Source organism: Sebastes fasciatus, chromosome 19 (genome assembly GCF_043250625.1).
Source record: "Sebastes fasciatus isolate fSebFas1 chromosome 19, fSebFas1.pri, whole genome shotgun sequence".
Classification (NCBI taxonomy): domain Eukaryota; kingdom Metazoa; phylum Chordata; class Actinopteri; order Perciformes; family Sebastidae; genus Sebastes; species Sebastes fasciatus.
In genome coordinates this window covers 18,944,532-18,972,087 of record NC_133813.1, presented here as the reverse complement: position 1 = coordinate 18,972,087, position 27,556 = coordinate 18,944,532, and the positions used below count along the sequence as shown (strand labels likewise).

At 40.0% G+C, this 27,556-nt stretch overlaps 1 protein-coding gene across 3 annotated transcripts; it reads right to left on the bottom strand.

Annotated features, from left to right (window-relative positions):
• Positions 1 to 453: 453 nt before the first annotated feature.
• Positions 454 to 26,897, bottom strand: camkk2 (calcium/calmodulin-dependent protein kinase kinase 2). 3 transcript variants are annotated; one of them, XM_074617449.1, is made up of 18 exons: positions 26,757 to 26,897; positions 19,628 to 19,922; positions 19,013 to 19,342; positions 17,065 to 17,112; positions 16,049 to 16,102; positions 13,651 to 13,702; positions 13,338 to 13,471; positions 11,635 to 11,671; positions 11,432 to 11,453; positions 11,246 to 11,334; positions 8,592 to 8,791; positions 8,326 to 8,379; positions 8,141 to 8,214; positions 7,890 to 7,977; positions 6,563 to 6,694; positions 4,215 to 4,318; positions 3,942 to 3,995; positions 1,551 to 1,784 (listed from the first exon to the last, which is right to left on the bottom strand). In XM_074617449.1, exons 2-18 carry the CDS (start codon positions 19,853 to 19,855, stop codon positions 1,712 to 1,714), a joined length of 1,773 nt encoding a protein of 590 aa, XP_074473550.1. In that variant the 5' UTR covers positions 19,856 to 19,922; positions 26,757 to 26,897; the 3' UTR covers positions 1,551 to 1,711. The 3 variants fall into 3 exon arrangements, with proteins under 3 accessions (XP_074473551.1, XP_074473550.1, XP_074473552.1); XM_074617450.1 differs by lacking the exon at positions 3,942 to 3,995 and having other exon boundaries at positions 454 to 1,784; XM_074617451.1 differs by lacking the exon at positions 19,013 to 19,342.
• Positions 26,898 to 27,556: the final 659 nt, after the last annotated feature.

Below are 27,556 nucleotides of genomic sequence, written 5' to 3'. Positions count from 1 at the left end.
ATAATTAGTGTGGAAGCATTAAATGTTATAATTAATATTATGTCAATATTCTATGTTGGAGACACATCAAACGCCTGTATCTATACTTACACTAACATATCTGAGAAAACAAATGGAAGGTCAACAAAAGGAATACAAATGCTAATTTAGATGATAATTAAAATGCTAGGTCAGCTAACTTTGGGATCATCTAAAGTGAAACACAACAATACATAAAAACTTTAAAATTCATTGGAAATATTTGCAGAGTGGCCTTCTCCCTCCGATCAAAGATGACAAAGTTTTTTTTGAACACATCTACAGATATGTCATGCATAGATTTGTACAAAATTTCTGCAGCTGCACTATGCTTCCATCTCCAAACTGACCAGCTCTACGAGTTCAATGAAGAACTAAATCGTTTAAAGGTTTGTTTTTGTTAAGTTACGGTACTATACTTTACAAACTTAGACATTTTTGGTGTCCTGGAAATGTGCGTTTTTTAAAAATAACACCATTAATTCGTACAATACAAAACAAATAAAACGAGAACATTCACAATGTTTAACTTGAGGTCATTTTCTTTTCGGTCTAGGTACAAACATCCACTTTGAGAAGTGAAACAAATACATGATGCAGTTGAAACAAGTGAAACTCTGTTCCACCGGTATCACAACACACAACTTTTGTTTGTCCAAATAATTGGAGAGAACTGATTTGCAGTTTAAACAATAAAAAATTGAACTATGCAGACAGTAATTTTGCACCAACACATTCGGTTTTTCTCATATACATTTGGTAGATCAGTACCTTGGTTACTCAATTTGTTGTAGCTCTATGATTTTAAAAAATAGAAATAACAAACACCAAAAAATCATATCAATGTTCACTTTCACTTTTTTTCTATGCTATCTTGTATGACTGATTGTTCACAAAGCACTATATCATTAAAGCTTTCTATTGATTGTGGTAAATGGGAGCCTTCATAAAGAGCCAGTGATAAAACTAAAAAACGAAAAATTGCAAGTGAGCGTGCAAATGTTCATAAATAGCTTATAGAGTGTTTGCATTGGGAATGTAAACACATGCATTCAATGAAGTAAACGTTTTTTCACTCCCCTTTTTTTATAATTTTGGGAAAACTGTACACCATAAAATATGTTACAAAACTGGGCACTGCTACTCTGCAGCAGAGTGAACCAGACAATCATTGTCAAAGAAACCTGCTCTACCGAAGAGCGTGTCGAGGTGATGGCGAAGACGACCATCCCTCCCACGTAAACCATCACCATCGCCATCGCTGCCCTGTTCCCGCGCCCTGCGTACCTGAAAGAATTGTCAAGTAAAGACGAGGAGAAAAACACAAAAGTGGCTATAGACTACGATTAAAACACGAAACTGTACAGTTGAAGCCTGAGACGAGGCATGCCAGGACTATAAACGCATGCAGGATAAGAGGAGGGAGAAGTGGGTTGGGCGATAAAAGCTGAAGACGGGTTCATGGTTCTCTTCTCGTGGGACAGTCTCAAGGAATCACAACCCTAAAACTGAGCCTTTTTAGGAATGGGATAAAAGCTTTCAAATTGTTCTTTATTTCTCTTTTTTTTCTGCGTCCACCTCCCCAGGAAATGTACACAGGCGTAGGCTGCCAGTATAAAACTGTGAGTAAAGGGGTGTTGTGCTGTGTGGTTACAGGCAGGCAGATACCAGCGTGCATAATGAACCCTCTGCATCAGGAAAGAGCCTCGTCCTCTCCCACGTAGGGCAGGTCCATGCTCCTCATGCCATCACCGCTCTCCTGTTTCCTAAGTAACACACCAGAGATGCATGCATTAGATATAACATATAACGTCAATCCTATATCACTGAGCAAGAGAGAGGTACTGTTAAGCTATGTTTAGGAACTGAAACCCACCACTTATTTGTTACATAATGCGAGGCAGCGAGCACTGAGGAAATGCTGTCGGGCAAGTTTACATATCATACACAAGGGGAAACTCAAGAAAATAAAGAAAAGGGAAAAAAACGGGGGCGTTTTATCAAAGAAGTTAATCATTTATGTCAAGGAGAGACACAAAGAACTATTCATTTACATTCAGTGCGGAGAGCGGTGCTTCATGCAAAGGAATGAGCAACAACTTATCAAGATAAATGGATGCTCTGGGCTCATGATGAATGCTACTTAAAATGCTACTTTTGTTTTCACACTGTCAAGACAGGCATTGATTACATTTTTGGAAGTTATTTATAAGCGTGGCACTATTATATTTAGCTGCATAATTACTAGGGCTGTCAAAGTGAGCGCGATAAAAACGCCTTAACGAAAATTTGTTTTAACACCACTAATTTATGTAATGCGTCATGTTGATAAGAGTATTAAATACCTGACAAATCTCCCTTTAAGGTACATTTTGAACAGATAAAAAATGTACGATTAATCACGATTACTCATGGACAATCATGTGATTAATCACTTTTAAATATTTTAATCGATTGACAGCCCTAGTATGCATTCAATTATAGTTCTTAGAAAGAAAGAAAATTGCAATTAGTGCATCTCTAGCTTTAACTATTTAAATAACTTCAATTGATATAATTTGTTATATTGTAAAATGGGATTTTCTACGCTACACACCACATGCTTCACCAAAAGCACCCTCGGACATGAAATATACAGTAAATCATCTTGCAGGTATTAGAAACCATTTCATAGTTATAAATGCAAACATTCCAAATGTGTCCCAGTTTATTTCCTGTTGCAGTGTATGGCTTCGTTCGAAATCACATACTATGCACTACATATCCAATATGTGTACTATCGTTCAACATACTTCTGTGTGAATAAGCAGTAGTATATATCTTTTCGGACGCGCTGAACTGTAAGTTACATCGTCAATTCCTGAGGGCCTCATTGGAGGTTGGAGACGCGTAACCATGGTAACCCGTACCAACCTCATGTGACCAGGGCCGGCTTAAGGCATAGGCCATATAGGCGGTCGCATAGGCTGGTCGCCTTCTAAAAAAAATAAATATATATTTATGTATATATATATTTTAAATGGCAGTAGGCGCCCTTCCTCATTTTCTGCATTGAGATAACAAATGAACAAAGAAAGAAAGAAAGAAAGAAATACACTTTTTTTTACCCCTGTAACTCTCTTTCTCACACTTCTTCATCTGCCCGGCTGCACTTATTTGTTAATAAAAGTGTAAATTGTGGTGAAACTGACTAAACACTTTTAAGCCAACAATATCAGGGACCAATTGTTTATTTATATTATAGTAAATACAGTTATTTATTAAATTAAAATCTTAAGATCCAGCCCTGCATGTGACCAATATGACGAATTCTGAGAATCAAAGTCAGAACTAATTAAAAATATATGTTACACCGAGCAAAGTGAATTCTTATATCTTACAGTTAAATCGAAGCGTTATTGACGTTACAGAGCTGTCTGGTTTTTTATGAACGTTGTCGTCACCGTATTGCATTGTGGGGGAAATTTCTACCACTGTTGTGTCCAGCATTTGCATACTAACATTTCACCGGAAACAGTGTGCAATATGCGTAGTATTGGTTTCATACTAAGGTTTCGGACATACTAAAAACTAAAAACTCACATACTGTACTAAATAGCATATTAGTATGGAATTTCGGACGCAACCCATATAAATGACATCAACTGACAGGAAGTAAACATGGACCCAAGCACTCGCCTAGCAATGCAATTCCGTTGAAACAGCCTATAGAGTCAAGAGCACAGCACAACATTCCCAAAGATGGCTCGTCCAAACACCCTTAAACTAGCACAGGCTAGTTTACACACTCCAGAGTATTTGACCTTTAAAGCCATATCGAGAAATACAGCCGCTTATATCATGCCGGGGGTCTTACAGTATACTATCTAGACTAGCACTTAAACAGCACTACAGCAGGCAGGAGTTGTCCTAAAGTTATTTACCTTCTTCGGTTACAATGAATGTAGCAGTACCTCACATTGCCTGCTCTGCCTTTCCTGCAGGGCAGGAGGGGGGAGAAGAGAAATAATAACAGGATACTTGACAAACTACTTGACCAACATTAGCTGGCTATACTGTATGCAAGGGATGAGGACCCAGCAGCTCTAAGTGGGAATATGGTAGTGACAGCACACTGCTACGAGTACTTTAACTCATAATGTTACTGCAAAGAGACAGAGTTTAGAGCCGGTAGTGTGTCTGTAAACAATCCTTACGTGAGAGTTTGCCCCGAAGCACACAAACTGCTGCGGTCTTCTTTACGGCCCCAGTCAAAGGGGTTCCCAAAGGAGCGCTTCCTCAGCATAGTTCTCACCAGGATCTGAAAAAGATACACAAATCCATGAATTATGCTCAGAAGTGTCAAGAAGAAAAGCTTCACTTTCATTCTTAACACTGTTCTGTTGTAAAACAATGGTAGGGTTATGGTGACATCAACACTAAACTTCATAATAAGCATGTTTTTATTCACTAGACGCTATAGTCTTATCATCTTACAGAATAACAGACAGCACTCAGCATAAACCATCCAGGAATGGCATTTGCATGTAATGTCGCTGCACAGCAGAGATCATTGTGCCGCGACAATAGGGTCGTTTGAGATGAACTGCGCCTCGTCCTGGAAGGTGGACGAGATCAGGCGCCAGCAGCAGGGGGGCGGTGACTAAAAGCTGCAGTCATGTCGGGCAGTTTCCAGCAGCCTTCAAAGAATTTACAGGAAGTCAGAGAAATAGTTACATCCTGTTAGATCCGATCTGTAGGCTACTTGTAGACCACATCTGGATTTATTTATATTTGTTCGTAAATATATATATGTGTATACACTGTATATACAGTATATATATTGTATGTATATATATATATATATGTGAAGATGTGCGTGTATCTGGTATTATATTTAGGGCTGTCAATCAATCAAAATATTTAATTGTGATTAATCGCATGATTGTCCATAGTTAATTGCAAATTAATCGCTCATTTTTTATCTGTTCAGAATGTACTTAATATTTAATACTCTTATCAACATTGGCAAATATTCTTGCTTTATGCAAATGTATGTATATATTTATTATTGAAAACCAATTAATAACACAAAACAATGACAAATATTGTCAGAAACCCTCACAGGTACTGCATTTAGCATAAATAAATACGCTCAAATCATAACATGGCAAACTGCAGCCCAACAGGCAAAAACAGTTGTCAGTGTTTCAGTGTGCTGACTTGACTATGACTTGCCCCAAACTGCATGTGATTATCATAAAGTGGGCATGTCTGTAAAGGGGAGACTCGTTGGTACCCATAGAACCCATTTTCATTCACATATCTTGAGGTCAGAGGTCAAGGGACCACTATGAAAATGGCAATGCCAGTCTTTCCTCGTCAAAATTTAGCAATAACTTTGGAGCGTTGTTCAGCCTCCTTCGCGACAAGCTGCTATGACATGGTTGGTACCAATGGATTCCTTAGGTTTTTTAGTTTCATGTGATACAAGTAGCTTCGCTTTAAAACTAGCTTTAAAATTGAGCCCGCTACAACCTCAAATCGCAAGTTGCGTTAATGCATTAAAAAAAAGAGTGGCATTAAAACGAATTTGCGTTAACGTGTTATTATCGCGTTAACTTTGACAGCCCTATGTAAAGTACTTTGTAATTGCACGTTTTAGATAAGTGCTATATAAATAACCTTTATTATTATTATCAACCACACAAGGTATATTTGTTAACAGACTAAATGTTCATTACACAACATGAGACTAATAACCTACAATCTAGCATTAAATATGTGGTATGAAATATAAAATATGGTGTTTGTTGTCAAAACTAAGAGCCAATCAGCTCTTTGATCAGGCGACAGCCAGGCGTTTCCCATCATGCCCTGGGTCTCGCAGTCGGTGGAGAACAACTGCGGCCCCTGGCTCTAAAAACTGCGGTGATCGATTCTGCGCAGGCCTGGTTCATCTCGAACAAGCCTAATGAACGGCAGCATGACAGCAGATGAATTTGGAGGTGGGATGAATTTTTAACTTTGTTTAAGGCAGTGGCCAGGTGCGTTCATTATTAATGTTGTGTCTGTCCTTTCAACGTAAGCACTTCACCGCTAGTTAGTGGAGTTCACACAAAAAAATTAAGCGCTGACAGGCTTCAAATTCATCCCAAACGTTCATGTCTCTCACAGCATTTGGCATTAACTAATATAACTATAATGAATATAGATCGAAACGACTAAATGAGTCAGCTCTAGCATAAAAAATGCAGAGAGGGCAATCAAGTAGGTGGTAATGTTGTAGTGGGGGTGGCGTGATGTGACTGAATATATAGTCAAATAAAAAAAAGTAATATAAGAACTATCCTTTATACTTATACAAATGTACAGAGAAGTAGCAATTAATTTGCTCCTGAAAAGCCTTCATTCTCAGTTATGTCTCAATTCATGCATCTCTCAGGGTAACTGAATTGAAAACAACCCGTACCCACTGGTGATATTTGACTTAATGACACCAGAAGCAAAAAACAAATTAGACTTGGGGCATGACTGTGTTGTTCATGAATGTGAGTGAACTCACCACTGTAGCCAGGCTGGGGATGTGTTTAACAGAGTTCTCCACCTCCTCCTCGGTCACCTCAATCAGCATACAACAGTTGTCATCCTCCGGAGGAAGGGGCTCAGCACCGTGCCTCGTCACCCATGGGTGCACCTGGACGCAAACGTGAGAACAAAGGAGTTCTTTGTGTATTTAATTTCGATTCCAAAGACACAATGTCTCTAGAGGCGCACCAAGACACATTTTATGGAACGGATGCAAGTGCAAAGTCCTTTTAAAGTAGATCAAGTGAAGCTATGCAGGATACAGGTTACAAAAGAAAAACACATTATTGACAGACTTTCATTAATGTAATATTTAGATTGAAATGAACAGAAAAAGAAAAATACAGAAGTCTGTATTGCCAAAGATCTGAAGCTTTCCTCCAACCACAAAATGATTGTATTACACCACAGGTATGTATCATCGAGGCATCAGTGTCAGGGCAGCTTAAAGGGATAGTTTGGGTATTTTGAAGTGGGATTCTATGAGGTACTTATCCATAGTCAGTGTATTACCTACAGTAGATGATGTATATTTAGAATATTTTCGCCGGTTTACCTTGCTGTCTGACAGCCCTTTCTGTTTGGGGACTGAAACCATTGTATCCATCTATGCTCTCGCCAAAACCACCAGACTGACTCCATTGAAAAAATCTGACTTTGGTTTATATGAATTAACCAAAGTCATACAATAACACAAACAAACTAACCGTTCGAGGCATCGGTAGACCAGTAACTCCTGTGATCTGCGGGGTAAAATTACTGGGGCGGGGGGTTTTCAATGGAGTCTGGTTGCTTTGATGAGATCATAGATAACGGTTTCAGTTCACCGTCGGAAACATAGACTGTATAGCTGTCTCACGACAAGTTAAACCGGTGAAAATATTCTAAATATAGCATACACTTAAACTGGTATAGATATTTTTAGGTGGGCCTCTCTTTTAGGTGGCTAAAATATGTTTTGCTGCTGCCCCCGTCCACAGCTGTACATTGCTTTGCTTCCGTGCGGTAACTCCAAACTGGGGGAGTGCCAACCGTCATCTACTGCAGGTACTATAATACACTGACTATGGATAAGTACCTCATACAACCCCACTTCAAAACACCCGAACTATCCCTTTAATGTGCAGATCAAAGAATGACTTCCTGTAAAATGCGCTGATCTCCCTTCATTTAAACCCATTCACACAGACACTTCTTCTCTTTTTGAAGTTTTTTGTCAGGTGGTTTACTGCCCTCTATGTTATATCAAATGTGCTTCAATGCAAAGTAATGGAAACAAGCAGCTTAATTGAAACAGTGTTTACTTTAATCTGCGGGATTGATATCCTGGTCTCTGGATTCTTGTCCAGCATTTTCAGCAACAGATCTTTGAGATCATCCGAGATGTCAGCACTGTTTAGACAGAAAGAATCACAACTACAGATTCAGTTACATTTAAATCACATTTTGCAAAGTAAAAGGTGAAGTAAAACACCCGTTTAATCATGTAAACAACAGCCACTGGGGAGCGATAGATCGCCTTTTGACACGGGATGATTGGAGGAGCAGAACTGACCGTTCAGGTAACTCCACAGGTTGTGTCTTGATTTTCTGATGAAGACTAATGATGCGCTCGTCCATAAACGGACACTGTGAATGAAAGAAAAAACAGCAGATTGTCATTCAGGAGAAACTCCAAAACGACAAACAAAAAAATCACAGTATCTACTATATCTATTTTTGCCAAAAGCACACACTCACCACTCCAAAGACGAAGCAGTAAAGTGTCACTCCCATGGCCCAAACATCCAACGCCTGTAGGAAAAAAAAAAAACATGATAAAGATTTTATATTAACAGTTGAAATCCACCGCTGTACAAGAAAAAATATGAAAACTAGGACCGCAAATTCTATAGGACTACTGAGAAAGCGATAGTATTTATATAGATTTAATAATGAAAAACAAAGGTTCATGTATTTCTGTAAATCATCCCCAGAGGGCACTAGTGAGTCGACTGTTCCTTCACCTTTCCAGAGAAGTTCTTCCTGGTCTCAGAGAGCGCTTCAGGGGCGAGGAAAGCAGGTGTTCCCACTGTGCTGGTCAGGAGGGCATCAGTCCCCTCGAACTGGTTACTGACTCCGAAGTCTGCTATCTTGATGTGTCCGTCCTCTCCCACCAACAGGTTAGACGGTTTGACGTCTCTATGGATGATCCTCTGGTAATGTACTGTTAGAACATTTTTTAAAATGATTACAACACAAGATCCTGTTTGAGGAATTCTGCTTATGGCAAGAGATGATGAATATTCTCTTAACTAAGTCTGGAGAGAGGAGGGTCTTAAAATATATATTTCACCTTCTCAGTATTTTAATACTGGCACTCTAGCAGTGCACATAGACAGGAAGTTGGATAAACATTTCAGCAATTACAGCCATCAAAATGTATTTTTTTAACCTAACTGCCAAGCCTTGTTCAGTTACGATTACTTATAATGAGAAAAAGAAAGACAGTTTCAGGTTCCCTGGTGCAGAGTCCTGCCTCTCCTTCCCTCACTACTAGTCTCCTAGACGACACTTTGTGGAAAACCTCTTCTCCTGTGCTGAGATACATTAAGAGCCACCGAGCTGATGTGAAATGAGCCTCGTGGGTGGCTAGAGTCAAGAACAGCATTTACTTTTGTAAATAGCATGGAAGAATTGTAGGATGAGGGCAGAGCTAGACACAAAAGAGCTTCATCTTCTTAATACCACGATTATATAATATACCTTTATCTCTATAGGGGACACAGAAGAAAAAGGATCGCAGGCAAGTACAGCTAATTATGGGATATTATTGTGTATTAGCATAACAAAACTGTTTCATTTCGAGGAGGTAATTATCTGTATTTGTAAAAAATGTGTCTCTGTCTGATGTTTTATACTCCAAGAAGGTTATGGTACCAAGTACCAGGCATAACACAACAAATTTTAAGGATCTATGTTGGACAACTTAAAAAAGTATTTTTATTTTTTTTTTTTTATTAATTTTAATATACAAGTCAAAATGAATCTGAATCTGAGAAAAATCTATATTAAACTTGCAGCTGGATCTGTATTCAATCAGCTTTAAATCAACGTGTGTCTAGATGCATAACAAATCATCCGCGGATAGATAAACAACCCTAAACGCCCCGTTCTTAAAGGTATACCAAAGCGTATAGAAGCAAAGAGGTGAAACTCTAGTGTTTTTTGACAATAGTCGCTAGATGGCGCTGCGGTAGCGCTTTCGCCATTTTGGAGTGAAAACGCCAATGAGTCCATAGCTATGTATGTATAAATAGAGGTCTGTAAATCAGAGGATCATTTTTTTCAAGATAAATCAACTTCCAACAAGTACGAACACTTAAATAGCCCTCATTTAAATCATCAAAGTTGTAAAATTATCTAATAGCCAAATCCAGAGTTATTTTCCTCAGCATAATGAACGTGCATCAGACCCACGGGACTGCACCGCCCTGCGCGCTCATATGACATATCCGGTTCTGCCAGCTTCCTGCAAGCTGTATGAGGCTGTAATAATGAATGTATTGGCTGTAATTCATCATGTTTATTGTCTTATAATACGCCCATGGGCGTAAGCCTGTATCGTGGTGGCTGTATTAATGTTTCTGTTCCTAAACAACCGGCTATCGGCCAGTAGCTAGTAGTGCTAGTAGCATGACATAAACAGAATTTAATGTAATTGTAGGCTATTTACTAACACGCAGGGCGAAAGCACGGGACACAACCACAAGGTCCTTGACATGAAATGTTTCTGATTGCGCTCAAAATCTGTGTGCTGGATTTTTCTAATTTCCATTTATATCCATCGCTCACTTTATGCTCCTCTGCCAGGCGGCCGGGTAAAAGTAAGTAAATAGTTATAATAATATGCATATTTATAATGTTTTTATTGTTTTACATGGGCCGTTTCGGTAGAGACATTCAAATTATGACAATAGAAATCATTTTACTGGCGTCCGGTAGTCACTTTCAGTCCAAAATGGCAGAGGCATAGCTCTGCTGCTGGGCGCTGACGTTGCAATAGAACGGACAATTGACTTTCACTTCTTAGCAATATACGTTCTTTGGGTATACTATGTAGCATTGTTGGCCACTCCTCCTCGGCACAACGAGCGAGCTAGAGACAGAGAGAAAGCAGTGGTGGTCGAGCAAGCTAGAGTGTGAATGAAGAGAGGGAGCAGCGTTGATTAGAGAAATAAAACGGTATTTTCAGATTGTTTCACAGTGGTTTCGTTCTAAAGCACAAATAAACACACCCACACCTCCACACATCCCTGCGGAGATTTTGAATGCTATAGTGCTTCTAACATGTAAACTAACATGCTTTAGTTATGTAACATATTAAAGTTACAACATGCTATTTTTTTATCAGGTTTCTAATTCTGTTCTCATTCCTTTAAGGGTCATTGTAATTGATAATAATACAACTACTATTCCTACTACTAATACTATTATTACTACTACTACTAATATACACAGGCACCACCACACATTTCTAGTGGGTCATAAGTGATGGTTGAGAGGGATCATTTTTGTATCAGTCTATAAGTTGTTTACTAGGAAAATGCTGCACATTATATCTTTAATGCTCAACCGTGCAGTCACAGACTGACTGGAAAAGGAGGTTTGGAAGACTCACAATACTCGATTCCCCGGAGTAGATCTTGGAAGTAAAAGCGTGACTGGTCCTCACTGAAAGGTTTATCTGTCGGCACCTCCATCACAGCCCTGAATACATAAACACGCACACAATTAGCAATCATAACTAATGAGATTGAGCTCATTCCAGTGACACAATCATTACCATAAAAGAGGCTTAGCTTACCCTTGCTTGACCAGCTCAAACACTGTGACAGAAACACAGATGAGGTTAGTGATGAAAGCTTTTCACTTACAAAGACACAAACTGAAAAAAACAAGATCTGTGGGTTGGGTTACCAATAGCTCCCTTGTATGATTGCTTTATGCATGACTGTGTGTGGGTGTGTGTGTGCTGTTCTGGAGGATGACTCTCTGGCCACAACGTACCCATGTACAGATGGTCCTCGCTGGGGTCATCCAAAACCTGGCACCAAATCACAGGGAAATGGAAATGAGTGTAAACACACAAACACACACACACAATAGATCATCCTTTGTATGCTGTAAAAATAAATACACACACAGTTTTGTTGTATTTGAGGCTCTTTAAGGGGCCTCCAATGTCCTCTTTGTACAGATTTATGAGAATGAGCAAAATGCAACAATGCAATTTGAAATAATAACGCAGATTGTTGTTTTGATCCTTATTTTTCCTTGCTTCTGTGACACTCTGCTCAAGCTTCTCTCCAAATTGCTCTTTAGAGAGAAGAGGCACAATCAAAACACAGGCCTCCCATTCCTTTGAATTAGGGCTGTCATGATATCAGATTTTCACTACACGAAACTTGAATAATAATAATGCTATCAGTCAAATTCATCTTGTTTATTGTGTGTTTTACACTCAAAATACAAGTGCAGGGAGGTGGAAAGAGTAACCATAACTGTACATATAAAATGAGGCGCTGGATTATATACACAATATTACCATATGTGAAATGATATGATATCTATATTTCATTTTTAAATATCACGGTTATCGTCAATACCGATATAATGCAACACCTTTAATTTGAAAGTGCGTTTAGGCTGCGGCGGTGGGCACCGCAGGGGATGTTGGAAAAACGCAGCGGCAAAAGATACCTACAGTATGTCACGCTGCTGAGACCGATCACGTAACCGGCGATCAGACCGGAAGATGCCGAAGGGAAGAAGAACCTTTTTATTATGTTTCAGGTTGTCCGTCCGTTCATCCGGTCGATGCTTGTGAATGCAATATCTCAGGAACGCCTTGAGCTAATTTCTTCAAATTTGGCACAAACATCCTCTTCGATGAACTGATTAGAATTTGGTCAAAGGTCATTGTGACCTCACAAAACACGTTTTTGGCCATAACTCAAGAATTAATATGCTAATTATGACAATTTCACACAAATGTGGAAATAGGATAAAATTAAAAAGTGATGACATTTTGGACAGACATGGATGTAAACTTGACTGGTTGGCGGAGGCATACAACCTCGAGGCAGTAATTGTAGTGTACCATGTAGCATTCGGCTGTTTACTAAGCAACTGTGAAGATGGAAGAGAGACTGATCGCCGCCGCGATGACCTTTCCAGAGCTGTACAACCCCGCCATGAGTACACAACATGACGTCACATGAAATAGGCCATTTGACCCTCCCACACCGCCGTACAACCCTGCGTTAATCGCTGTTGACCTGGTGTGAATGCAGCCTTTAGCCTAGACTGTTTTACTGTGGACAGTTTTAGCTCGATTAGGCCTAATTATTTTTGGCACTCAAATATCATGTTCTGATTTTTTTTTTTCCCTTAAAAGGGATAGTTCGGGTGTTTTGTAGTGTGGTTGTATGACGTACTTATCCTCAGTCAGTGTATTAGATACAATAGACAGCGGTGGGCACGCCCCCAGTTTGGAGAAGCAGACAGGAGTTACCACACAGAACCTAAGCAATGTACTGTTGTTGACGGGGGCAGCAGCAAAACTTATTTTAGCCACCTAAGAGAAAGGCCCACCTAGAAAGATCAATATCAGTCTAAGTGTACACTATATTTACAATATTTTTGCCGGTTTACCTTACCTTTGTTTAGTTCAGATTGACCAAAAATGTTTTTATTTTAACAGCACCTACCTCTACGAGTTTCACCACATTAGAATGGTCCAGCTTTTTCAGGATGGCAATCTCTTGATATACCCGCTCCAGGGGTCCTTTGGGCTGAGGGGGACAATCAGGGGCTGCTTTGGCTCCACGAGGGGGAGGTCTCCCTGACGACGGAAGAGAGAGGGGACAATGTGGGTGGGCATGAGTGACAGATGATGGAAGGACAGGATAGGACGAAAGACAGGGTTTCAGTATTGGCATGCATTGTTCATGTACCACCGGAGTATTATAAGAGACTGTGCTCTCTGCAGTTTAAACCATCTGCCCCTGGCTCCAGACTTACGTGGGAAACCTGCCTGCCTCATCAGCCTCCTCTTGGACAACACCTTCATCGCCTACAGGAGAGAACAGGAGACAGATTTGGACAGAGGGGAGGATAAGAGAAAGAGGAAGAGAGGCGGGGAGGGAGGGAGAGCCAAGCGGGCAAGAGATTCAGAGAAAAAATTAACAGAGAGGTAGACAAACAAAAAACAGTAAGACACAGCAGAGGGAGGTGATGCATATCTGACAGTGCACCCACCCACACACCTACAAATGAATATCCCAGCGCCTATAAATGTCTCTCCTCACCTTGAACATCCTTTGTGTATTTGTGACTGCTAACACTGACCACAAAAGCACAAAAGATTATAAAAAACTAGACTTACAAAAGAAGAACACTGGTGCAGAATGCAAGCACGCATGTAATGTACAGTGTCTTATCATTTCTTATCTTACAAAATACTCCAGAAAATCTCAACTAAATCCACTAATAATAATGTTTAGCTGTAACACATAAAATATAAGTGAGACATTATGTGTATATACAATGAGACACAACAATGTAACAATGTAATTTTGGACTATACGGTATGAACTGATGGACTTCTGGATCTTGTTAGCTCACTTCACCTGTTTTATTTTGAAATTAGAGATTAAACACACGAGTGAACATTGCCCTGTTTTAAAACACATATGCATGGCAAACACATTTCAGGGCTAAAGAAGCTAGTATTTCTGCCACTCTCCTGTCTGTGACAGGACTGTATAGACGGACAACGCCTTTCCACTTCCTCCTCCACTGTACAAAAATGAAGCCAAAATATCCCAGATACTGGAGCTGCCATCTTGAGGTTTTTAGGTAATTTGGAGCCAGAGCAAAGAACGTATATTGCTATGCATATTGTTCGTTCCATCGCAACGTCAGCGCCCAGCAGCAAAGCTACGCTTCTGCCATTTTGGACTGAAAGAGACTACCTGTCGCCAGTAAAAACGTCAGCCTAAAAAGTGCCGTACAAAAGTAAAACAAAATTATATATATCATACATATCATATTCTACCAAAATGGCCTGTGTTGAACCATAAAATATTATAAATATAAGAAGTGTTCAGCGTCAGTCCAAAATGGTGGCAGCGGCTGTTGGCAAAAAACACCGGAGTTTCGTCTCTTTGCTTCTAAACTCTTTGGCCAGAGACTGCGAGCTGCTGGAGCTTCGGTATCAAGGTCCTGCCCCCTACACCTGCCCGAGCCGATCATGAGCAGACTACAGCTGCAGCTTGTTAGCGTGAGCCACCTAGCTGCTACATTAGCACCACGTCAAATTGACACATATTCTATAACACAGACTCATGACGGTTATGGAAAGTTAAAGTTACATCTCCTCTCTCGTACAATTCCCGAGTCTCTGGCTCTGTGACTACTTCACTCAGAGCAGCTGTCAATCACAGCTTTCAATCATGAAATCTCAGCCCCTTTTTATAGCATCAAATAACTAATTTATACCAGACTTATCAGAAAAATGAAAACTGTATTTGACGTGTACTTTGACTTTTTAGTTTGGCTCATGTCCCATCCACTAACATGGAAGGGGCGAGATTTATGACCTGTATTGCAGCCAGCCACCAGGGGGCGATCAAGATGTTTTGGCTTCACTTTTGGGGAGCTGTCATGTTGTCCATCTTGATATACAGTTTATGGTCTGTGACAGGACCAGACACTTGTAATTCAAGCGACTTTAGTTGCTGAATAAAACTGAATTTTATTGCAGTTTTTCCTTTTAAAAACTATTAAACTGGAGAAGTGGAAAAAACGAGCACTGACACTAAATAAAATGAGATGCTTTAACATCTACTCTGACAATTTATTTTTGACTGCCAGATCATAGAATTTGAGCATTTATTTCATTGGTCTGTCTTAAGTTTGGAGGTCTCTGCACATGGGGTCTCGAACAATTACTGTAGCTGACAACCATCGAGGCAGTGTTGAACAATGTGTGACAGCTACATTGTTCAGTGGATATTTTCACCGTTCTGGGGAAATAGACTTTTTTTTTTTTTTTTAATAGCCTCAGTGCCCTCAGTTATTATGGCAATGATATAATCGCTGAATGTGACATGTGGGCTTTGTCACTTGGGAGGAATATTAAAATAATCCCCATGTCATTGCCTGTCAACACCGTTCAGCTTAATGAGAACTGCAGCAATGATCACGGACAGCAAATCTCAAGCTGCTATTACGGCACTCAGCGAGGCACAATTAACTGGAGACATATTCCTATGTGGAGGATCACACCAGTAAATGTGTGTGTTTGATTATTATAATGTGTATGTGTGTGTGTGACAAGTGATAAGGAATGAGAGAGAAGTGAGAGAAATGGGGAACATAAATCACATCTGTATTTGTGTGTGCACGAAGAACTCACATAGTACGTGTTGTCATCCTCATTGTAAGCCAGCTTGACAACACCGTAGGAGCCCTGGTCCGGGGAATAAGTAAAATAGAACAGTAAGCCAAATAAAGTGAGATTGAGCAGCTGTCATTCTTCATGTGAAAAAAAAAGAAAAGAAAATATCACACTATGTGCGAAGCAATCTAAATAAATACAAATACACACACACACACACACAAGGGAAGTGTGTGGGCTGACAGTGTACACTGAAAGAGTACCAGCTGCTTCAAAGTGAGAACAGAGAAATTCAAATCATCTCCCTCTCTCTTTCATTTTGGATTTCAGGCTAATTAAGGAAACTGGATCTGGTTTATGCTATCAGGCTCCCCTGCCCACACATACACAAACAGGAAATTCAGGATAAAAACTAGGCCCAATTAGTAGCCTGTGTGCACAAATTCATGCTTGAAAACAAACAGAGAGAGAGAGAGAGAAGGGGGAGGAGGGGGGGAGATCAGTTCCTGCTGGGGGAGCAGATTGGAGAGGCAGCACAGAGCTCATCCTACAGCCCCAGAGATGATCTGATAACAGGAAGCCTCTCCAACAGTCCTGAAAGGCTCTAATTGTCTCGGGCTGAACACAAAACCACACACATTAACATGTCTACCTTTCGTGCAGAAATCCAGAGCAGCCACGCACATTCTGTCATATGAAACCCACAATCGAAAAAAAAAGCACACACACTTGTATCCACTAAGCCTCGGCACAACCCTTAGAGAGCGCTATTTATACCAGCCTCTCGCCCCATCTTCCAACTCTCTCCCCTGGCCTGGTAGTTTACACAGAGTTTGGGAAATGAGGACAGCCGGGAGAGAGAGAGAGAGAGAGAGAGAGAGAGAGAGAGAGAGAGAGAGAGAGGATAGCGGAGACTGTTAGTGCGTGTCCTTGATGATGTGCGCTACTTGACAGACATGCAGTAGGCGGATGGGGAGAAGAAAAACGGAAGAGTCAGTGAAAGGGAGCAATCAGTGAGCTGTCTCTGATGGTACCTTTCCAATCTCATCTTTCAGCTTGTACTGGTTGAGTTGAACACAGTCCTAGAAAAGAAGAGAGATAAGAGAAAAAAGGAGGTTGTTTAGATACATCATAAGCATTCCTACAAAATCTGCTTTTCCTAAGAGCGCCAAACGAAATCCTGTCCATTAAATTCCCCTTCAATTAATCTTTTTTTTTTTTTAAGTGCCACGTTTTTGCACATCAGTGTTCCCAAGGTGTCTTCCAAGTGGAGATTTTCTGTGCTTGTCAGCGCGTCAGTATGACTCTGCAATCACTGTTCCAGTTCAATTTGTCAAAGTAAAAACCTCCAGGTTTGAGATTTGAGAGGTAGGATGTGTTAGAAGGAACTATGCAGTCTAGTACAGGTGTATTCTATTCTGGTGAAAAGCGAGTATGGATTTTAAACAATGAGCGATGGGAACACATTCAAGCGCTGAGAACAAACAGCCTACGGAGAATGATTCATACAAACACCTAGGGATGCACTGACTAACCAGCTCTTCATTAAAAATACATTTTCTAAATGTAGTTTTATTTGATTGTTTATCTCCTAAGACCAAGAAAGATAGTAAGACGATGTCAATATACTATTCAGAGGAATTACAATGACTAACAGCATTACACGACTGTCTGTCATTCACCTTGACGAGGAAGTCTCCACCATAAGAGGAAATTTCAAAATAAGTCACCTAATGAGAGAGAGATTTTTTACCTACGTTTACAGGTTTCTGCATCTATGTGTAACAGGGATCATAGCTACTATCTACATCTACTGACGCTGTAAGACCTTACCTTTGCATCCACAATCTTTACCAGTGTGCTGCTGCTGCTTTTAAGACAAATGCACATGTAGTTCTGCTTACTTTCAGGTGATGCTGATCATTTTGATAACTAGCAGATGTTGGCTCTGTGTGAACATTAGTTAGATTGTTTGTTCATGTGTAACGTTTTATGCAATGCAGTCCTTAAGGGAAAACACTGGTCAGATGGTGCAGAGACCGTAATTGGTGTGAATGCTGGAAGCATTTTTGCCTCTCTCCCCGTCTCAACAACCACCCCACCACCCCCTTCAAAATAAAAGCTCCATAGAGTAACTGTATTTTAACAGGAAGCTCAGGATGAGGCTATTTTTTTAAAATAAAAGCTCCCAACTCTCACTGTAACTCTCACTAGAGATGGACCTAGTTTTTTCAAAATAAAAGCCCCAGAAAGTAATTCTATCTTAACAGGAAACTCAGGACGATGCATTTCTTCAAAATAAAAGCCCCACAGAATAAATCTAACCCAACAGGAAGCTCAGGATGAGGCTTTCCTTTCAAAATAAAAGCCCCCTACTTTCACTCGATTTTAAAATAAAAGGGCTTTTGTCAGGGAGACCTCAGCAAATGTTTTATCCTTAATCCAACAAAGACAATTGAAGGAAACCTCAACTCATTTTCAGCCCACTCATTTACAGTAAGTCCTTGCTCTCACACTTTCATTTGAACTTCTTTCATAGCTGACTATATTTTTCATCATTCATCCCTTTCCCGCTTTTCGAACTATTCGTACTGCTTTAGCTGTTTTTTCATGCATTTCAAACTATTATCAACTGACTCATACTCTTTCATACATTATTGGTATTATTCAACATTTAAGCCAGCAATTCAGCGTAGCGTCAGCTCTTCAGCATCCAGCATTCACACCGCAATTTCTTCAGAAATTGCTTTTCTAGTTATATGTCATCACAGTTTTTTATTACAATGGCTGTAGCCTCATATTAGCTAACTTCCTGGGATTTCGACTTGGTTTAACTGTTTTTATAGCATTATCTTGTGTTAACAGTATTGTTTGTTGTTCCAGGCTGGGACACATTTTAAGCAGAAATATCAACTTCACAAAAGGCCTTAAATTTAAAATTCTTATCACTGGAACTGTGTTAGCCTCAAGGCTTAACCATACCTGGAGGTCTGTGATGGAAACACTGTGGGACTCCACAGTGGGCCGGCGGGGCAAGCGTGGAGAGGAATGGGGCGACGTGATGGGAGAGTAGGGTAATGACGGGTAAATGTAGCGCCCGTTGAGTCCCGGTGAGCTGCAGGGTGATGTTGCAGTTTGCGAGCGCTCCTGCAGGGACAGTTTCCGGTCTGAAAGGTTTAATCTCCCCCTTTCAGGTAACAGAGCCGCTGACCGGCTAACAGTGTGGGACAGCAGGTCGCAGGAAGGAGTCCGGAAAGACGCCGCCACAGAGGAAGCTGGCTCGGGCGTCTCAGAACTGTCCATTTCTTCTACCTGACATATGATAAATCACATTTATTTTCCTTTTATGCATGTTATGTAAGGTTGTCTATGTGCAGGTATTATATGATGGTGGATATGTAGCATTTGTCTCTTTGTATCAACTTTACATGGTCTTGGTGTTGATTTGATAAATCTGAAATGTAGTCTACAAAAAAAAGAAATATGGCCATGTATCATCATGTCTCAAGCGAATCATTTAATTCAGTAGTAACCCAAATGTCCAATTAGGCTCCATCTCTGGTACATATAGTGTTACCTGGGTGTGATTCATCTTACCTCATCCTCCCCAGCCTCTCCAGGCGGTCTGCTGGGTTCGTACTCCGTGACCACGATGAGGGACTCCATGGGGTCTGGGGAGGGCGTCTCAGAGTGGGCGTTCAAAGGTGGAGCGGGGCAGCTGCACAGCAGATCCGGCAGGGGTTGTGAGGGCTGCGCTGGAGGTGCATGACCGCAGGAGGCCGGTGGCTCAGCAGAGGGCCAGGGGGTTACATGACAAGGAAACATGGTGCCTCTTCACAAAGACCGACAACCACTGCTCCATCAGATGGGAGCCTCGGGGGGGAATTGGTGCCTAAGACACAAGAGCAGATTACAAAATTAAAGAATTACATTACAATTGCTGGCCTTTCAGATATTGCTATTAACACTCTCTTATCATTTCTTCCAGAGATGTGCTCATAAGTTTCTCAGAAATAATGACTAGGGCTGTCAAAGTTAATGCGATAACGCGTTAAAGCAAACTTGTTTTAACGCCACTAATTTCAACTCGCAATTTTTGGGTTGTAGCAAGCTCAGTTTTTAAATCTAGAGTGATACTGGCATCATATGAAACTAGGAAGTAATCCATTGGTACCGTCCATGTCATACTAGCTTGTCACCAAGGCGGATAAATAACGCTCCAAACTTTTGCTAAATTTTGGTGAGAAAAACTGTCATAGCCATTTGCAAAGAGGTCCCTTGACCTCTGACCTCAAGATATGTGAATGAAAATGGGTTCTATGGGTACCCACGAGTCTCCCCTTTACACACCCATTTTATGATAATCTAATGCAGTTTGGGGCAAGTCATAGTCAAGTCAGCACACTGACACATTGACAGCTGTTGTTGCCTATTGGGCTTGAGTTTGCCATGTTATGATTTGAGCATATTTTTTATGCTAAATGCAGTACCTGTGAGGGTTTCTGGACAATATTTGTTATTGTTTTGTTAATTGATTTCCCGTAATAAATACATACATTTGCGTAAAGCAAGCATATTTGCCAACTCCCATGTTGATAAGAGTATTAAATACTTGACAAATCTCCCTTTAAGGTACATTTTGAACAGATAAAAAATGTGCGATTAATTTGCGATTAATCACTATTAACTATGGACAATCATGTGATTAATCGCGAGTAAATATTTGAAATCGATTGACAGCCTTAAAAACGACTACTCGACTAAAGAAATCTTAGTCGACTAAGAGGGGGCAATTTTGCAACCAAAAACTGGACTTTACTGAGGGAGGTCTAAACAAACAATATATTATGCAAGCAGGAAGAACAAATATCGATAAACAACCTGTTCTACCTGAAGTATACTCCCTTTATTATCTCAATGCCCAGTGAATTTCTCTGTTTTAGAACTCTCTGGCCATGCAGGAACTGACGTAAAACAACTGTGAAGTAGGGAGTCCAGGTAAACGGAAAACAGAGGGTAACGATATCTATTTAGCCAAGAATATTTGACATCGTACACAGTATAAATCCTGTGGCAAAGTATGACTGAATTTATAAGCACGACTAAAGCTTAATTACCTTTCGCAACACAGCTGGAGCACCGCGTTTGACGGGCCAGCATGAACCGTGTTGTGGGTGTAATGAAAGGGTGTGGGGAAAGAAACAATCAGAGATGCCGTTCACTAGCTGTGAAACATAAGGAGATGCAGCTCTTTCCGCCGAGTCTGGACTTTTTCCACACATTCTGTTAAGTGCTAATTAATGCGTTGCGAACACGTCTAGTATCACAAACTCCAGCTCTAAGTGGACAGATTTGACGCGTCTATAAAAGCGACGGTTCAGTCTGCTTTTGATGTCAGTTATATAACACGGTTAATTATTATATGTGCAGCGTCTAACCAAAAGCCTTTTTTGCATAATTTCAAGAGGGCCATTTTCCATCTCAAAGTCCACTCAGCTTATTATCTGCTCATTATCTGTGAGAGGAAAATGGAGAGAGAGAGAGAAGGAAAGGAGGGATGGAGAGAGAGAGAGACGGAGAGGATCTCTTGATTTCCGTCATGTTTTTTTTTTAAAGTTATTATTTTTTTGGGGGCATTTTCCATTTTTTATGACAGGACAGTGGATAGAGTCTTGAAAGGGGGGAGAGAGAGAGAGTGGATGCGGAAAGGGCCACAGGCCGGATTCGAACCCGGGCCGCCGCGGTCAGGACCAAGCCTTAATACATGGACGCCCGCTCTACCAACTGAGCTAACCCAGGCGCCCTCCGTCATGGTTTTTGACAGGATTGTGTGGCACTGGGAGCTGAGTTAATCTCACAGACACAGGAAAACAAAGGGAAGAAAAACAAGACGGTGGGAGCTCCAGCCAAGTTCAGAATGAAGACCATGTGTGGGAAGAGACACCCACTCTAGGTGGCCTCTCTACCTCCATCGCCAGCGATACAGTATATATATATATAGCGATGTAAACTCACAAAAAGGAAGACAGAATCACCACACATCTACACAGAGACTCGTTGAGCATAACATAACTTACTTACTGCCTGGTCCTGGTATAACCTCCAAGTTATCCTGACTATTCTTAAAAGCAGACACTCTTGTGGCCTTTACATTTCAGGTAAAATGACCCTATTGAGCTGAAAAAAAGAAGCTCTTGAAATCCAGTTTAGTACAGTATCACTGCCACCAAAGCACACACACAATGTGCCCCGATTAAGTGGACTCGGAGTCGGCCTCGATGGACTAAAGGAAAATATAGACCCATGACCCTGGATGAAACTCGCAGTGCACCAGCTCCAGTGGGCTTTTTATATCCCGAGAAGAGAGGCAACTTACCAAGCTTGACCTACTTTGATCTCAGATAAATGGCAAGGCTCATTTTCCATTCATATTAAGAGGTTTATGTGTAGCAGTTGCTACATTGGTGATGGGGAAAATGTCTTTTACATGATATTATTACTAAGAGAAAGACACAGAAATATCACTGCAAATGTCATTCTCTGCCCAGCAGGGTTTGGAAATTATAGTCCTGAATCTCAATCAGACAGTGGTTCATTTTGTCTTTGGTGGTTTAAAGAGGACCTATTATGATTTTTCCCCTTTCATATAGTGTGTTTAGTTTTAGTGCTATAAAAGGTCTGCAAAGTTACAAAGCCCAAAGTGCACGCCAAAGGGAGTTACCCTCCCCTACAGAAACACTCGCTCCTGAACTGACTGAAACGCCTTGCTTGAAATCCCAGCTGAGTTTCTGATGATGTTTGCGTGTTTACTATTAGGAAAGTGAGTTTCTGAAACTACAAAATGACTGTAGCCAAGCACTCATTGGAATCCTTTACCTTGGAGCTGAGTAAGCTTACTTTGACATAACTTTGACACAATTAACTCACAAGTCATGTTTACCAATCGGTTTTAGCCACCTCTCAACTAGGGCTGCACGATTATGGCCAAAATAATAATCACGATTTTTTTAATCCATATCGAGATAACGATTATTTATCGTGATTATACATTTTTAGCGACAACATACTTATTGCACTTTCACATTAAAATAAACAGAGCACTGCTTTCACTTCCATGCTGTGCTACATCCCTGTTAATGTACAAATTAGGGCTGCACGATGTTGGAAAAAAACTGACATTGCAATATTTGTTACTGCTATATATATATATATATATATTGCATTATGAGAAAATACAGGAATATTCACCCCACCCTACTTTTGTTAGCTACATTTTAAAGTTAAATGCTTCAATCTGGTGCACTTTGAGAGCAAAATTAGCAACATTAAGAGCTAGATAATCAATTCTATGCTCTTAATTTAATCATAAACACATTGGCTGTACAGATAATATCTACAGTATACCCAAAAGTGAAGCCAAAACATCTCGATCACCAGGCTGGTGGCTGGCTGTTAGTTTATGGAAGCGCTTGATTTGATATGCTACAGAGTTTTCTATGAGCAGAGCACGCATTTTAAACATCAATATCATAGGCGATCATGTTTATTTAATTATTGGAAGCCAAAATTGTGATTGTGATTAATATTTGATTAATTGTGAAGCCCTACTCTCAACTCAAGGGTGGGCTGGACGCAAGCTAATATCCAAGTTTCCTGCTAAAGTGAATATCAAATCCCTCCTTGCCAGACATTCATTGATAAAAAAAAACCTCCGAGCTTGATGGGCCGAAACAGCGTAGGCCCCAATGCCTCTATAGTTCCTAGACAAAGATGCTCTATATCATGGATAACTGAACTGCTCTCTGAAGCCCTAAACTTCCCTGATCCCTGGTGATCACAACAGCTAGACGAAGAACAAACGGTTGGATTTGAGGCCTCGTGAAACACCAACAGATGCCGCCCAGCTCCAGATGCCATACTGCGCCTCTTATCATAACAAAAGTCACATGATCTGACCTTCACTATCTGGGCAGAAGGGGGGAGGGGTTAGAGAGGACTTATCAGAGCTTGCAGGGGGGTCCGAGCCATGTACAGCATTAATAACAACACAGACACGGTCCCACAGACATATACATGAACAACACGGGGCCATCTGGAGCAGAGGAGGATCCCCCAGCGTCATTAAAAGATCAACAGGGCAACCCTGACAGTGATCTGCAGAGCCGCGGAAGAGATAAGCTCCTGTAAACGGAGGGATGAGTGTCCTTGGCCAACTTAACTGTAGTGTCATTATCACACAATCACAGCTAGATATTGCTGAGATCCTGAAATATCTAATTGGCAGTCAACATGTTTTAAAATATCCAACGCACCGCAATTAGTCTTTGCTGCGAAATAATCTTAAAAGAAAAGTTATTGAAGGTTATTTTCTGAATTAATGGTCTGAAGATGGTGAAAAATGGGCAACACAATATCCAAGAACCCAAGGGGACGTCTTCAAATTGATTATTTTGTCTGACTAACCATATAAAGATATCAAAAATGATACTAAACAGAGAGCAATCTTCACATTTGAGAAGCAGGAACTGCCTAATGTTCGACTTGAACAATTTATCTATTATCAAAGTAGTTTTGTTCAATGACTAATCCATTAATCGACACATCATTTCACCTCTAGCTGATCATTTTCTTCCTGAAATATCTAAACTGTAACTCTGCTGTTTTCTAATACGTTTTTACAGGAGAATGAACATCCATTGAATATGGAAATGTATAGCAAAATTTGTCAATAAAGGATATTTGAGAAAATATACAGTGTTTTTAATTCTCCCAACTCAAAAAAAATATGATTTACAGTCCATTTGATCACCAATGAGTATATTATCAAGTCTGTCATTATATGATGAACCAAGCCACTGTATCCTTATAATGGGTCGTTCATTTTAAATCAGGAATTACAGACATAGTGGAAAAGAAGAGACCTAGAAATCAGTTCTTGGTCAGGAGTATACTGAACTTAACCTAGCTAGTAACACGACTTCAGAATATTTACGACACATATGGAATAATGACTTCAATCTCACAAATGACGAAACAGCATGGGTATAGAAATATGGCCATTAGAGAAGGAAATTTCCATATGCAATAGAACCAGAGAAACTCAATTTAGGATATTGCATCGTATACAGATCACCCCCCCAGCTTAGGCTCAGGATGAATCCAAGTTTGACAGAAATGTGCTCAAAATGCCAACTGGAGGTTGGAAGTTATAGGCACGTTATCATGTATCCATATTGAGGAGTACTGGGATAAAACTGTTGGTAAACTTAATTTGGTTTTTAATGTCCACTTTGACATTGATCCTCAGGTGGTGCTTCTCGGTTTACACAGTCCTCGTATTAAAGGCTTTCATCAAATAAGTATTCTTACATTTGCTGCCCGGAAAAATATATTTCTTCAATGGATTGATGATACACCAACAACAATTGTGGGACGGCATAAACTGATATTTGAGCTAATACCAATGGAATATCTAACATTCAGATTCCTTTAAGATTTCGACATCCTTCTTTAAATATGCTGGCAAAAGACTTACAAATATTGAACTAAAGGGCTTGCTAGATTACAATATTGAAAATTGGCAAATTGGCATTTTAAGGCGAGATGTTTATTTACTGACTTTTATTTTGTTTTGTTCTTTTATTTTTCTTAAAAATGTTCTGTTGTTGAATCACTGTCGATCACTGTAATCAACTCTAGTACAATCATCTCCTTTGAGTATCTTATGTGATATGTAAATCATGTGTCAGGGATCTAAGTCTGAGATGTTTTAGTTATTGTGTGGCCACTGTGTGTTGGTGTATTATTGGGTTTGTCTGTGTTTGTGTTTAAAAGCATAATAAAAATATTAAGACAATGGAGTAGAAGCCCTTCTGGGTCTCTGTGGTAATCACATACAGGTGCTCTTTGGATTCCTTGGCAATAATTGTTTAAAATGACTCATTTTAAACAACCATTTTAACCATGTCAAATAAAGGCATTTTAATTGTGTTCAAACACTACAGTGTGCCGTGGATCATTTTTGAGGGAGACTTGCATTTTTGTACTTTTTTCCACCCATGCAATGAGCCCTTCACAAGAATGATAATAAAACATATTGTTGGAAACATTAGAGGAGACCTACAGGCCAACATTGGATGCTATATCTTTTATAAAAAGAACATGTCAATGCAACTTTGGATTCTTAAAAAAGCTACACATAATAAAAACAAAACTGTTTCCATTAGCAGCATTAACTTACTTTGAGCACAAGTAACCCTATTCACCAATGAAACCATTAGACCAAAGACTCATTACCTTTTCATTGCAATAACTCTGCAATTTCAGAAACACAAACAACAAGGGTTTATCTTTCCTAGTGCTGTAATGGCTGTCTTATGATCACAACTCACAATTGTCACATTGGCTGTTAACATTTACACGAGTAGGTGCCTTTTTTTTTATTACAAATTCACGTTAAAAAGCGTCGTCTTTGGTCCCATAAAGCTAACTTATAGCGCTGAGCTTCACATCTGCAGCAGCTAACGTTAGCAGCTGCCTCATCTGTCAGGATCCAGATGTTGTTGGGCAGGACTCAGAGGATGCTAGTGCGTCTGAGTACCGTCAATAATATGCCCGATGACAACGCTAGAGATGACAGCAAAAAACGAAATAAAGCTTTAAAAAAATCAACCTAACCATAGCATGTTATTTAGGCCTACAAGTTAGAATAGTGAGGTTTCTTTACCTGCTTCTGCTGCGGTGTGAAGTCGCGTCTGCACTACGACAGCTATAGCTTAGCTGTTTGAGGAGCGGAGAGCAGCAGACTGATGATAACCCATGTAGTGATGGACCAATCCAGCCGAGCACACAGGTCCCGTGCTTCACATGGAGGAAGTGTGTGGTAATTTATCAGTTTCAGCAATATGCCTGCATAAAACACCCACATACGCGGAGGAGGTGTAGTTTTACCTTTTGTTCTTCCTTTTTCCTTTTCCTCACGACCTCATAATAAAAACACTTCATGGTTCTTTTGGTGCTTTTCTGTTACTGGCTCTTAAGTGGCCGACTGGCTCCCCCCTGTGGTGGATTGGAGAGTTGCACCCTGGAGGTAACAGAAGCTTTGTGGAGGTTTTTTATATTTAAATTATATATATTTTTTATTAGAGTTAGCTAGTAATTTTGTTAAATAATAAATTAAAGTGGGGCCCAGGCCCTTAGTAGTGGTCTCTACAGACTACGGTGGACTGAGATCTCGAGGTATTTTTTCATGCAGGTCTTAGTGTTTAAGATGCAATTACCCCATCATTGTGCCTGATTATTCTTGCTTATTTATATTTGTATCAATTAGTAGTAATTTCCTTTTGTGTATGTTTATACGAATTTGTATATTTTTATTTATATAATTAATTTATTTTGTTTTTGGCTCTTTATGTGGAGAATGTGTTCTGTGTTGAGGGTAAGTTTTGAAAAGAGGGGAACATATTTGTATTATGCTCCTTAACCCTTAATTGTTTGACCCTTCTGAAATCAATAAATATATTTTAA